Raw genomic sequence first — 11,846 nt, forward strand, 5'->3', positions numbered from 1 at the left:
GGGGGGGGGAGAACCAGTTCTTCTGATCTGCTGGAATCCCTGCCCTGCTCTCTTCAAAGCTGCGTGCTGAGAGCGAAACTTCTGAGAAAGACTTGTCTTTGCAGGGAGGACTAGAAAGAATAGTCCCCCTCAATCTGTCCCTGTTGATTGTTCTCTGCAAGCCTGGCTGCTTCCAGTCTTCAGCCCTCCCCTTGGCCTGACCACTGGACCATAGGTGCACTAGCTGATGGTAAAGGAGGAACTGGGCTAACTGAACTTCACCTTGATGCCTTCCCTACCCCTTCTGGATCCACTGACCCAGCACCACAGAGCTTCGTAAGCGAGGTGCTTAACTATCACCATGCCCCATCTATAACCTGAATCTACCAAGCAGACACAAAATAAGACTTTCTCTGCTTTCTGAGGCTCCCCTGCTCCACCGAGAGGCTTCTCAAAGGTGCTAGCCCCTGAGACAGCTCTCCCCAGAAAAAGTCCCCCCTGTTTCCTACTTCCTTCCCATCCCCAGTCATCATTTCCCATTAATACTGTACATTGCATGCACAGGAAAGGCATGTGATTTTTTTTCTTATTTAATTTCATAACCAGCCTGTTTTTATTCCAGTCCCCCCAGCTTTCTCATGTGTCTTTTTTTATATGCTCTTTGGGCCTTTTAAGACTTTTGATTGGGGGGGCAGAGGGAAACCTGGCAGGCAAGGATGCTAAGCAGGTTAGAGGACTCGCACCTCGCTACAGCTTTCCACAACCCCATCAGTCCTCTCTCAGTACAGAACAGAAAGCGATTTCTGTTGGCATGTGCTGTGCATACAGACCCACCCCTCCCCCCAGTGTGATGACTAGTCCCCACCCCCATCCCCTGCCCAGGAGTGGCCATATGCCGCTGCTTGCCTACCCTCCCACCCTCAGTGCTAGTTCATTCATCTCTCTTTGGGGTAAAGTCCTACCCTAGAATGAGAAAAGGTCACCACAGGATAGGTTATGGCAGCTCACGTCCTTAATAGGAACAGGTTTGTACCGTAGCTTCTAGGGTTAGTTTTTCGGTTGGGGGGCAGGGGCGGGCTGGTAGCACAGGGAGATCTCATCAGTGTGACCCTGAGTGATGTTTCAGCTGTAAGAACTGGCTGAGAACCAGTCTCGCTGGCTTTACCTTAGGGAAGGATTCCTCCGGATGTGGTCCTGGACCCACTGCAGCAGCAGCATCTGGGAACCTGTTAGAAATGTACACGATCAGGCCCACCCCAGCCTTCTGAATCAGGAACTCTTGAGGGGGTTTGAACAAACACTCCAAGTGGTTGTACCACACTAGAGCTTGAGAACCATTGCCTTAGAGCCGTGCTGGGAATTCTTACAGGGTGTCAAGGATGTCTTTATATGCGTACTCTGCTTAGCACTGCCACACTGTTGCATTTCCTCCAGCCCCTCCCTTCGCTCCATGAAAACCGAACAAGCCTATCATGCATCTCAAAATCTAGCTTTGTCTCTGCTCCCATCTTCTCCTTGGAACCTGCCCCTAGGGGTCATCTGGACAGAGGTCCAGTATTCCCTTGCAGGTTGGTCACTCCATGTTCTTCGTTAACAGTAAGGACCAGCTGGAGCTTTAGCTGTCGTGCTGCACACACACACTCACACATGCACACACATGCGCACACACGCACATGCACACACCGCCCCTCTTCCAAGTAGAGAGGAGATGAGTCTCCCACCCAACAGTGGAGGCTGCAGCATCCTGACACAGCATCTGTTTAGAAGAAAGCCGTGTGTATCGATGATTATATCTGTTCATCTATATATTCTTGACATGTAGCAGTCCCTCTCCATCTCATCAAGGAACTCGACTCTGGGTATGGGTCACCCCAATCCCCAATGGTGGCCTTTGACGGGTGGGAGGGTGCAGTGCTACAGGCTATTTTGTTACAAACTGTCTCTCCCTTTCCCTTGACCCAAGTCCGCATGACCCCTGTGAGCAGGCTCTCACGATCTGCTGGGACGGGGCTGAGGCAGGGGCTTTGCTCTCTTCCCCCCACCGTCCTGTCTTCCTCCTCCCTTGCCACTTAGCAGTTATCCCCCCGCCAAGCCTAACCCCTCCCTTCCTCCCTCCCCCTGACATATATTGTGCCTTATTTATGCTGCAAATATAACATTAAACTATCGAGAGAACCACGGTTATGTCTGATGTTTCAGTACCCCGATCCACGACAAGTCCTATTGCCCACTCCCATTCCTGGAGCTCATGAGGGTCTCCTCCCTCTCCCTCTTCTGAAGGCAGCAGGGAAGGGCATTCTTGATGCAGTCCAACCTAGGAAGGTGGGTCAGTCACTGCCTGTCGGACCAGAGTCGGAGCCGGAGCTCAGATGAGCGCCAGCGCTGGTTGTGGGAGCACACATCCGAGAACGAGTGTCGGCGCGGCCTCCTCTCTTTCTTTTCCACGGTCTCGTTCCTGCGCTCCTCTGAACAACCAGACACGCCCGCCTCAAGAAGCTTCCCGCTTGGCTGGGAGCTGGGCGGGGCGGGAACTGGAGAGAACACACAAGCAGATGGTAAAACTCAAAGTTCACGGGGCCTGAGGAAAAGGTTGTTCTGGAAACACGGGGTGACATTTGTGTAGAAGCCTTTGGGAGAGTTTACGGGGACAAACAGGTAATGCTCAGGGAGTTTGGGGATTCAGGACATTTCATGCATCTGCGTGTACCTGTACAGTGGTCACAGTGAGGATCATAAGCCAGGCCCAAGCTTTTGACAAAAGATCTAGCAGATGCTTGTGAGGGTTTCCCAATAGGAGAGAAATTATATCAAAAGCTCTTTGCTGCCGGCCTCTGGTAGACAGTTGACAGGGACAGGAAGCCTGGGCCTCCTTAGGCGAGTGGGAAATGCAGTGGGGGTCTTCATTGTGCTGTGAGCATAGGGACGCAGAAAGGGGTGAGACAGGAAGTGGCTGAAAGCGAAGTTATCACAATGAACTGATCTCTGATCAAAGGAAAGGCTACTTCGTCTCCATGCTGGTCATAGGGTGGGAGTAGATTAGTCCCTTTCTAAATGCAGCCTGGGTTGAATACCCCCTCTGTGAATGTCATTTGTCTGTTCACAGCCACCTCTTACCAGCAGGAGTTAGCTCATTTGATTGATGAACTAGGTTTCGCTCGGGACAGTTGCCTAAACACATAAGGGAGTTTAAGAGCGAAGATCAAAACTGAGTTCTGTCTGACCCGAGAGCCACTCTATTCCAGAGCCTCCCCATCCTCAGTCCTGCTCCTCTGGACCACGGTGGCTGAGAACGGGCAGGCGACAGGAGGTGCAGGAGCCACTTGTCTGTGGACTGGGTGTTCCTGTGGGAGAGCAGCCAGCTTGAGGGGAGATAGATGCCGCATGAACAGGAGGGAACTTGTCCCCACGTTGGCCTCCTAAACTATGTGAAAATAAACTTATTCACTAAGGCAGTCAACCACAAGATGTAACATAAGCATGTAATGACAACTGTCAGGAGTCTGTGCTTGAGACTAATATGTGATAAGCTTATAAAAAGGCTCGCTTTAGTTTAGGCTTCATTAATCGATAGTATCTAGACCATCACACCCAGAACAGAATGAAACCTGACTTCCTGCTACGCCTCGGAGTGTGGATTGGTTTCTGGGCGCCATGCTCCAAGGGGTCCACGGGGCTTCCTTCTGAGCAGAAAGGACTAGTGTAGGAAGATGAATTGTCTCCACACATGGAGAGCCTTAGAAGGCGTGAGAGATTAGAGGAGCTTTGTCAGTGAGATGCAATGGGACAAATGTCGACCTCCAGTTTGACAGAGAAAGAAGTTCCCAGAGTGTGACTGCGGGTGTGAGAACAAGCGCAGCTAGTATCCTCCTCACTCACCACAACCCCCAGTAGCTTTTTCATGTTCCTGGTTTTCCCTTTGGAGCCGTTACTTTGGTTGCCCGAGGTCAGGGTGCCTCAGACGCCAGCTTGGGCTGGAGGACGGCATTGGTGGAAGTGCTGAGGAACTCACCCCTGCCCTTGAACGATGCTCAGACTCCTTGACCCCATCCTACCCTTCTCGTTCCTCCTGTAAAGAGCTCTGTCCCGGAAAAAACTACCTGGTGGCACCGTGGTTGGGACCCATACATGGCAGTTTGCTCCCATAGTGAAACCTCGTGAGGCCGTTCGACTGTGCCTTATACAGTCCCTGTGAGTTGCAGCCGACTTTTGACAATGGGTTTGGTTAGGGTTTCTTCTAGGAAAAAGGAGATGGCTGGGCTCCTGGGCTCGGCAGTAAGAGGCTGAGACCACAGGGTGGCAGCAGTGCTTCAGTTACAGAAGGAGATGACGCAGGTCCTGAGCCGCACTGGCAGTGAAGCTGAGGGTCTGTCTGTAGAGATTTGAAGCCACCTGGGGAGGGGCCGGCCAGGTCTCCTGGCCAACATACCTCTCCTTCTCCCAGGGCTGGCCCTGGCAGTTCCCTGTCTGTTCCAGGACGAGTCGCAGCCCTCCTGACAGGGCTTTCTCTGTGCCTTTATGACAGAAGTTACAAGAAGGGAGGTGATCAAGTGGAGCTCTCCAACCTGTTGAGGGATTGGGGGTTCTTGTAAGGCTCCTCCAGGGCTTGACTCTGACAAAGCACCTGCAATTAATGATTCCTTTTGAGCTCTGGAGACAGGATTTATGCATGTAATAAACTCTAGAACTCCGGGCTTAGGGGCTGGGGGGCCGGAGGCGGAGAGCAGAGTCCCAGGAGGGCCATGGGAGGGGGTCCCAGGCGGCTCGTAATGGAGCCCTGCATTTCCATTGCCGGCAGCTGTGGGCGGGGGACAGGACGGCAGGTATAAGAGCGGGTGTGGCTGCAGGGAGGCGGCGGACAGACGAAGGCAGCATGGATTCCAGGCGGGCCTCCCTGCTGCTGCTGGTCCTACTGCTCACGGCCGACTGGGCCCACACAGACGAGCCCGGGGACAGCAACGGAGGCCAGATCTTCGTGGTGAGCGAGCCCCTCCACTCCGCACCCCTCACCCACTCTTCTGCCCCCGTTTGAGACTTGCGCAGCAGGTTCAAACCTCTCTCTGGCCACCAGTACCTTCCCTGGGGCCTCCCATCTGAGAAGATGGCTCCTTGGTCCCCTACAACCTGTCCCTGGAAGCCACTGCCTTAAGACCTAGATGCTCAGGGCACCTGACCACAGACATTCCTGGATGCCCCCTTGCCACAGGAGGAAGATAGTGGGCTACACCCACTGCAGGACACCCAGGCCCGTGGGTCACTCTTGCGCTCCCTGCTTCAGGCCATGAGGAGACCCAGCCGGAGCCAGGCCTTCCTGTTTCAGCCCCAGAGGTGAGTCTGAAAGGGGCAGTTGGGGCTGGCTGGGGGGTAGAAAGGGCAGGGCTGGGGCCCTGGACTGGACGAGAGAAGGGCAGTGGCCGAGTACCTCAATCAGGATCCCTCTCTCCTAAGGTTTGGCAGAAATACCCGGGGGTCCTGGAGCACCGAGCGGCTGAGTCCTCGGGTTGGGGAGGGGCTGAGCTCCCCGTTCTGGAGCCTGGCTGCCCCTCAGCGATTTGGGAAGAAGTGAGATGTCACGTCTTGATGTGTGTGCATGCAAGACCCACACCCAAAAGAGCCATGTGTCCCCCGAATAAAGAGCCTGGCTTCTGATCCAGCTGTCTGTGACGCTAATGGGCTGGGAGGGAGGCCTCTCTTGTCACCAGACCACTGACTAGGAATACAGGAGGCCAGTTCACAGAGGCTTCTGCACCCAGCAGAGGGGAAAGTGGGGATGTGCTGGGAGGTGGGCACAGAGAACACGGGGCAAAAGGACAACCCAGGCCGTGGTACTACTCAGGGAGATAGACCAGGCGGGCATTAAGAATCAAGGCAGCAGCATGTTTATTATGGGCTCCAAAGGAGCACCCCAATTTCCTATCCACGTTGTCATCACCACCAGTGAAATGAGGATGGTTCACAGGCAGGCTCAGCCCTGTGACAGGCGCTGGTTCCTTGCCCTGTGCCCTCCTCAGCCTCAGGGCAGGCAGGCAGTGTCAGAGGTAGAGAGGGCACCTCCTGAGGGCGCCAGAGTGGGGAACAGATGGGCCGGCCAGAGGGCAGGAAGTGCAGAGTGGGGCAAAGGGTATCCGCCTGTGAGTCCAGCTGGGGCTTCACTTGCTGCCCGCCATGATCTTGAGATACTGCAGGGCCCGGCGAGCGGCCTCGCCCCGGGCAGCCTCCCGGGTGGTGGCAGAGCCATGACACACAGTGGCCGGCTGTGTGGACAGCTCTACCAGGCACTGGCAGAGCCCGCTCAGGCTTAACTCCTCTGCGGGCCAGGAGAGAGGAGGCAGTGCTGGGGAAGAAGGCTGCGCCAGGGCGGTGTGCGCTGCCCCCTCACGGGCACCCTCTTACCCCCTGCCCAGCCCAAGCGGCCATACCCACATCCAGGTAGCTGACGTGGAAGGCCTGCTCCTCGGAGAGCTCTGTGAGGACGTGGCAGCAGGCAGGGCCCAGGGCACCCAGGGCACTCGGGGAGCAGCTGCGCAGGGACAGGAGCTTCTCCCCCACGGAATTCCGCAGCGAATCCCAGGTGCAGCCTGGGCCCCGGGTCCGCAGTCCATCCAGGCGGGAGCCTGCGCCCTGACAAGATGGGGACAGTGAGCTCAGTGCGGCCAGGGGCTGTGCCATCGCCACCATCCTGCAGCGGAAAGGCCCAGTGCTTGCACCCCCTCAGTCACTGTATGGCCCCCACTAACTCCAAGCCCTTCGGCCATCTCTGGGCAAGAAGAGCCCACAGCCCCCGGGGCCCATCTCCCTGACAGCACTCACTGGGTGGTCGGAAACGAGGCAGGTGCAGGCTCTGGGCTGGCGGGAGAGGCTCCCAGGCCCAAGCCCCGCCCCCCCATCCGACCTGCCACTCACAATGGAGAAGTGGTCGTCCTCAGGCTCCGCCTCATTCCCATCCCGGGCATCCAGAGGCACCGTGTGCACCCGCAGCAGCATTTTGGCTGCTGCGTTACGTTTTGCCAGTTTTTTGGAAGTGCCGCTGCCTGCATGTAGGAAAAGGGTACCAGATTACTCTGCCCGGAGGGAGGCCCAGGGCACACCTGGAGGGTCCCCTCAAGAGGGTGTCAAGTGGAAAGAGGAGTTCCGGACCTGCTCATGCACTAGCTGATCAGAGCTGGGGAGGGAAAGGGAAGATGCAGCCAGGGGAAGGAGCCGCGCGCCCGGCAAGGTGAGCTGAGGCCGCCCACTTCGCGCCCAGTTACCAATTTCAATGAAACGCTCCACCCGGCAGGTCATGGTAAACTCTTTGCGGTGGGCTGGCCCGGACTCCTGGGTCACGGTGTACTCAGGCAGCCGCCAGCCTTTCTGCACCACCAGCTCCTTCGGGGGCGGGTGGGGAAAGGGCACAAAGCTGAGTAGGGAAAGTTCCTTCCCTTCGGACCCACTCTGATGCGCACTCCCCTGCCCTCCTGCCCGGAGGCCTCAAGCTGTGGGTTAGAGGAGGGCTAGAGGGGGCAGGGGCTCCCCTCCGCGCCTCCCAGCCTACAAACAAGCTTCCCGCGTGGCCTCTGGTTCAAAGGACTGGGCGCACCTGCAGAGCACCAACAGGGTTGCACTCGGACTGCTGAGGGGAGACAGGGGGCTGCACCTCCATGGGGGGGCTCCTGCACGACAAGGCCCAGGGCCACAGCTGAGGAAGATGGCTACCCTGGAGTGAGTCCTCATCCCTGCATCGCCCAGTAGGCAGGCAGTCGCCTACCCAGGGCCCGCCTGCCCCACCCCTGCCCTGGCCTGCATCCCTTCCCATTCCCCTCTGCATTTCCATTCTCCCCACATGGGCACCAGTTCACCACATCCGGGGGAGGGGCTGTCTATGGAGCCCGGGAAACAACTGCTAGGACTGGGGTGTGGAAGCAGCATTTGGCCAGCCCAGTAGAACGAGGGGCCTGCAAGACCCCAAGCATGGTTCCACATCACCCTTACAAGCTGTTACAGCCTCTTGTGACCTTCCTATCCAGAGCTTACCAGCGGGGGAAAATTCTTCAAGCTCTGGCCCCCAACTAGTCCGTTCTCTGTCTCCTCCCAGACTCCCTCCTTCGGCGCCCCCAGAGTCAGGACCCCTTCCTCCCGCACCTCAGCAGTCAGAGGACACAAGGTGTGTACCTGGTTGGGACAGCAGGCAGAACCGGGACAGCAGCCACTGCAGCAGTACAGACCGGACTGTCTTCAGGCAGCAAAGAGTCTAGGGGAGAAAAAGAACTTCCCGAGGGGAAGGGCGCCTCTGATTCGCACTCGTGTGTGGACAGGATGGAGCGTGGGAAGCCCAGGTCCTCCTGACCTGCCCGTCCAGGAAGAGACCCTTTCCCCACCTGAGCCAAAGACTCGTCTGCCTTTGGGATCGTTTGGGGTTAGAAGACTGACCCAGAGAGATGGAGAAAGGGGGACGGGGTATCCTCCCACCACACCGAGCAGCATGGGAAGACGCAGGCCAAGTGTGGAAGAATGGTGGGGAGCATCTAAGCCTGCAGCCCTCTACCCCCCTAGCCCAGACCCAAACCACAGCCACAGTCCCCACTGGGACTGGCTGCCAGGCAGCAGCAGCAGCAGCTCTGGAAGCACCCTGAGCAGGTCCAGCAGAAACTTGGGTAGAGGCCGGGCAGGAGAGGGGGCCGGGGACCCTGGCAGGGCCTCTAGGCGGGCGGCCTCAGCTGTCCCTCCCTCACCTGCTGTCCTCCAGGACCGGCTCCAGCATGCTCCCCCCTTTGAGGTGTTTGAGGGCTGCCTCAGCTGCCTTGTGCTTGGCTGCCTTCTTGCTGGGGCCCTGGCCTGAGAGAGGGGGTGGGACAATCCTGGAGGTCACTGAAAGGGCAGTAGAGAAGCCAACACCCCAGCCCCTCTCCTCAGAGCCAGAGAGCCAGCCAGCCCCCTGCCTACGTCTAGCCGTGTCCACTAATCACTGAAAGGAAGAAGGGCTCTTATCCACCTACTAGCTCCCAGGCCGGAGGCAAGCTAGGCCAGGCAGAACTCCTGAGCTCAAGCACCTTGGGGGGCAGTCTTTCTCTACATTGTGCTCCCTCAGTACATACAGAGGGCTGGAAAACAGGAGGCAGACTGTGGAGTCAAGGCCACGCCCGTGAAAGGTTACAGTCCTGGAAACCCACAAGGGCAGCTCTACCCTGTCCTGTGAGGTCGCTGTGAGTCAGGAACCACTGGAGGGCAGTGAGTGTGGTTCTTGGTTTTTCTGAGCCTCCTGCTCCCCACAGGTACTACCACCTACCTTGGGGCTACAGAGAGACTAAAGGGGCATTTGGTCACTGGTCCCACACCGGGGCACTGCCTGGCACCGTGCATGCCTCCCCCCAAGTCCTGAGTGAGAGCATCGCCTCCCTTCCCCTCAAGGATGCTCCCGGGGCAGTCTTGAGCTCTCTCTCCTCCAGCTTTCCCCGAGTTCTGTCTCACCTCCTCACAGCCCAGCTCTCCCACGCCAGTCAGTGGATTCCCCCTGAAATGCCTCCTTCCCTCACCGGCCTTGGAGAAGTGGGCTGGGAATAAACCCCAAGAAGGAAAGCCATGGGGCCCTGAGAATGCACACCCCAGCCAGGAGGCCCAAGCCTTCCTCACCAGTGCAGCTGGTGTTGCCAACGGTGACCCGGAAGGTGAAATTAGGCTGGTGGGCTTGGCCCTCGGCTTTGAGAAGGTCGTACACGGGCGTCTTCCCTATTCTGGTCCCATACTCCTGCAGAAGGCTGATCGGGGTCTTGCCCGGGTTGGCGGCCAGCATTTGCTCTATACTGGGGGAGGGGCACAGACCCACATCACACCTTCCCTCCCTCCCTCCCTTCACCCACCTGGCCAAGCACTGCCATACCAGCCCCAAGCGCATTGTGGAACACAGGGTCCGGGGGACCCTGGTGATACAGTAGCCACTGGCTGGGTTCAATGTGGAATAGAGGTGCAGGCTGGGAAAGCGGGGTCCAGTGCCCAAGGGCACGAGGGGGAACGCACAGTCCCTATCTTAGTTAAGGTTGGGATCCTGTACCCTGCTGTAGGTTAGACGTGCATGTCCCCTGTCACAGGAACCCAGTCCCCACCAAACGCACTGAGGGCTGGGGACACAACCAGGGCAATTCTAAACTATTGAGCGCGGGAGCCAGTGGGAACGTCGGTGCACGCCGGGAATCGCTACCCACTGCCCCAGTGCTTGCCGGGAACAACCATCAAGCCAAGTGCATGCTGGGGTCGTGCCGCTACCCTCTCCGCCCCGCGCCCCATTTTCACCCTGCAGAGCTCCTTACAAGTCGACTCACCTGGGCAGCCCGCAGCCCGTGGTAGTGCCGGAGCCCTGCTCCTCTTCACTCATTCCCTCCTCCGTCCCCGCGGGCGCCACCGTGACTGCTGCCTCCACGCGCCCCGGCACACCGCAGATGAGCTAGGGCCGGGGCCGAGCCCGGAGTCGCGGCCGGTAGGGCCCGGCGCGGGGCATGCTGGGATATGGAGTCCCCCGCCCACCCTACCTCATGCCTCCCCATCCAAAGGGGAGCTAGACGCCCCACAGCCCTCCGCGTGCATCACCCTGGCAAGCTCCTGCATCGCCTGTAGGGAGAGCGGCTCTCCTCTGTAGCTACCTGAGCTAAGGGCGGTTGATTGATTTTTAATATCGTCCCGCCTCTCCCTTGCCCCAGTACAGGGAAGCTGTTGACGGACATGCGCACTAGCGTAGTGGAAGCAGCTAAGGGCGGGGCGGGAAGGGCTAACTCTAAAATGGAGCCTTTGGATAAAGAGAGAACTACAGAACCCAGGAGCATGCGCGCCATCTTTGTCGCAACTGAAGGGGCTGGGTCTAGCACGCACGAGAAACTGTGCGGTGTGATTGGTTATTCTCGGTTTCGTTGCCTTCCTCTAACAGATTGTGATTGGTTGCATTGTGTAGGGAGGCGGGAACAAGGGTAGAGTCGCTCCCCCCTTTGGCTCCGCCTTTTTCTTGGGGAGAGGCTGTGATTGGGCTGCCGGGTTTGGGCTCTTTGCGGTCTGGGAAAGTGGGGTCGGACGCGGGAGGGGGCTGTGCTCTGTCCCGCAGGGCGCCCGGACAGTTGTACCCTCAAGTTCCTCTCTGAGCTTTATCCCTCACCCCTTGGCTCACACCCCTGGCTCTCGGACCTCTGTCTCGTTAAACCTGCTCCTTTTCCTAGAGCTTGTCCTGCCCACTTCCAAAGCTTATGTGGAGCCAGCCACCCTGGTGAGCCTCTCTGTAACTAAGAAATCCTACCCACCCCGCCGGACGGGGGGGCACGGGGATGGGGGATCCCTTCAGGAGCCGGAGCATGAGACTATGGGGAGAAAGTAAGGCAATTGATCCCTCTGTCGAGGGGCGCAGGCTTCTCAGGAGAAGCAAAGCAAGAGAAGAGATTGACTCTTATAGCCAATCGACTAATCTGCGGGCAGAACAGAACCTGTCTTTCCTTTCCTCAGAGCTCCATTCCTCACCGCCTACCTCCCCAAAGTCTTGTAAGCCCTGGGCTGAGATAGAGACCTTGTGACCTTAGAGACAGAAGTCACGAAAAATGTCAGGGGAGTCCGAGCAGGGGTTGGAGGTTGGAAGGAATCTTGGCGTGATCGTGGCGAGGAAGGGTGAGGCTTGGGTGGAAGTGCAGTGGGGACAGTCCCGGGAAGGTGAGCCAAAGCATGCTCCAAAGATGGGCTCTCATCTCAGGGAGTAGGAGGGAATTTACGGGGGGTCGTGGGGGCTTCTGCAGCATCAGCATAAGGCCCAGGCCAGGGCCGGCCCAGGACGCGACCAGCTGGGAGGCGCGGGACGCAGACGGGCCAGGCACGAGCCTGGAGCGCTGGATGGCAGCAGCGGGCTCCTTTAAGAGGCCGGCGGC

The 11,846-nt window shown here is 58.0% G+C and overlaps 2 protein-coding genes across 4 annotated transcripts; one reads left to right on the forward strand and one right to left on the reverse strand.

Moving 5' to 3' along the window:
* Positions 1 to 4,797: 4,797 nt before the first annotated feature.
* On the forward strand, positions 4,798 to 5,584 carry NPFF (neuropeptide FF-amide peptide precursor). Its single transcript, XM_030887331.2, has 3 exons — positions 4,798 to 4,954; positions 5,183 to 5,304; positions 5,425 to 5,584. Exons 1-3 carry the CDS (start codon positions 4,850 to 4,852, stop codon positions 5,540 to 5,542), a joined length of 345 nt encoding a protein of 114 aa, XP_030743191.2. The 5' UTR covers positions 4,798 to 4,849; the 3' UTR covers positions 5,543 to 5,584.
* A 248-nt stretch (positions 5,585 to 5,832) lies between these two features.
* On the reverse strand, positions 5,833 to 10,640 carry TARBP2 (TARBP2 subunit of RISC loading complex). 3 transcript variants are annotated; one of them, XM_004716871.2, is made up of 9 exons: positions 10,272 to 10,640; positions 9,586 to 9,755; positions 8,688 to 8,790; positions 8,128 to 8,223; positions 7,556 to 7,628; positions 7,227 to 7,344; positions 6,880 to 7,007; positions 6,396 to 6,597; positions 5,833 to 6,283 (listed from the first exon to the last, which is right to left on the reverse strand). In XM_004716871.2, the coding sequence occupies exons 1-9, from the start codon at positions 10,322 to 10,324 to the stop codon at positions 6,126 to 6,128; spliced, it is 1,101 nt and encodes a 366-aa protein (XP_004716928.1). In that variant the 5' UTR covers positions 10,325 to 10,640; the 3' UTR covers positions 5,833 to 6,125. The 3 variants fall into 3 exon arrangements, with proteins under 3 accessions (XP_004716928.1, XP_045152285.1, XP_045152286.1); XM_045296350.1 differs by lacking the exon at positions 10,272 to 10,640 and adding an exon at positions 10,004 to 10,057; XM_045296351.1 differs by having other exon boundaries at positions 6,190 to 6,283; positions 6,400 to 6,597.
* Between the last annotated feature and the right edge of the window lie 1,206 nt (positions 10,641 to 11,846).

This window comes from Echinops telfairi, unplaced genomic scaffold, assembly GCF_000313985.2.
Source record: "Echinops telfairi isolate 266 unplaced genomic scaffold, ASM31398v2 ScPeMD7_7404;HRSCAF=8442, whole genome shotgun sequence".
NCBI classification, from domain to species: Eukaryota; Metazoa; Chordata; class Mammalia; order Afrosoricida; family Tenrecidae; genus Echinops; species Echinops telfairi.

Excerpts from the sequence above, each read along its gene's own strand:
- NPFF (XM_030887331.2), top strand. The coding sequence starts at position 4,850 with ATGGATTCCAGGCGGGCCTCCCTGCTGCTGCTGGTCCTACTGCTCACG. Across the intron at positions 4,955-5,182 it reads ACGGAGGCCAGATCTTCGTG|GAGGAAGATAGTGGGCTACA; the intron begins GTGAGCGAGCCC and ends CCCTTGCCACAG. Across the intron at positions 5,305-5,424 it reads TTCCTGTTTCAGCCCCAGAG|GTTTGGCAGAAATACCCGGG; the intron begins GTGAGTCTGAAA and ends CTCTCTCCTAAG.
- TARBP2 (XM_004716871.2), bottom strand. The coding sequence starts at position 10,324 with ATGAGTGAAGAGGAGCAGGGCTCCGGCACTACCACGGGCTGCGGGCTG. Across the intron at positions 8,224-8,687 it reads CCGGTCCTGGAGGACAGCAG|TTCTTTTTCTCCCCTAGACT; the intron begins GTGAGGGAGGGA and ends CCCCTCGGGAAG. Across the intron at positions 6,284-6,395 it reads CGTCAGCTACCTGGATGTGG|AGGAGTTAAGCCTGAGCGGG; the intron begins GTATGGCCGCTT and ends CCTGGCCCGCAG.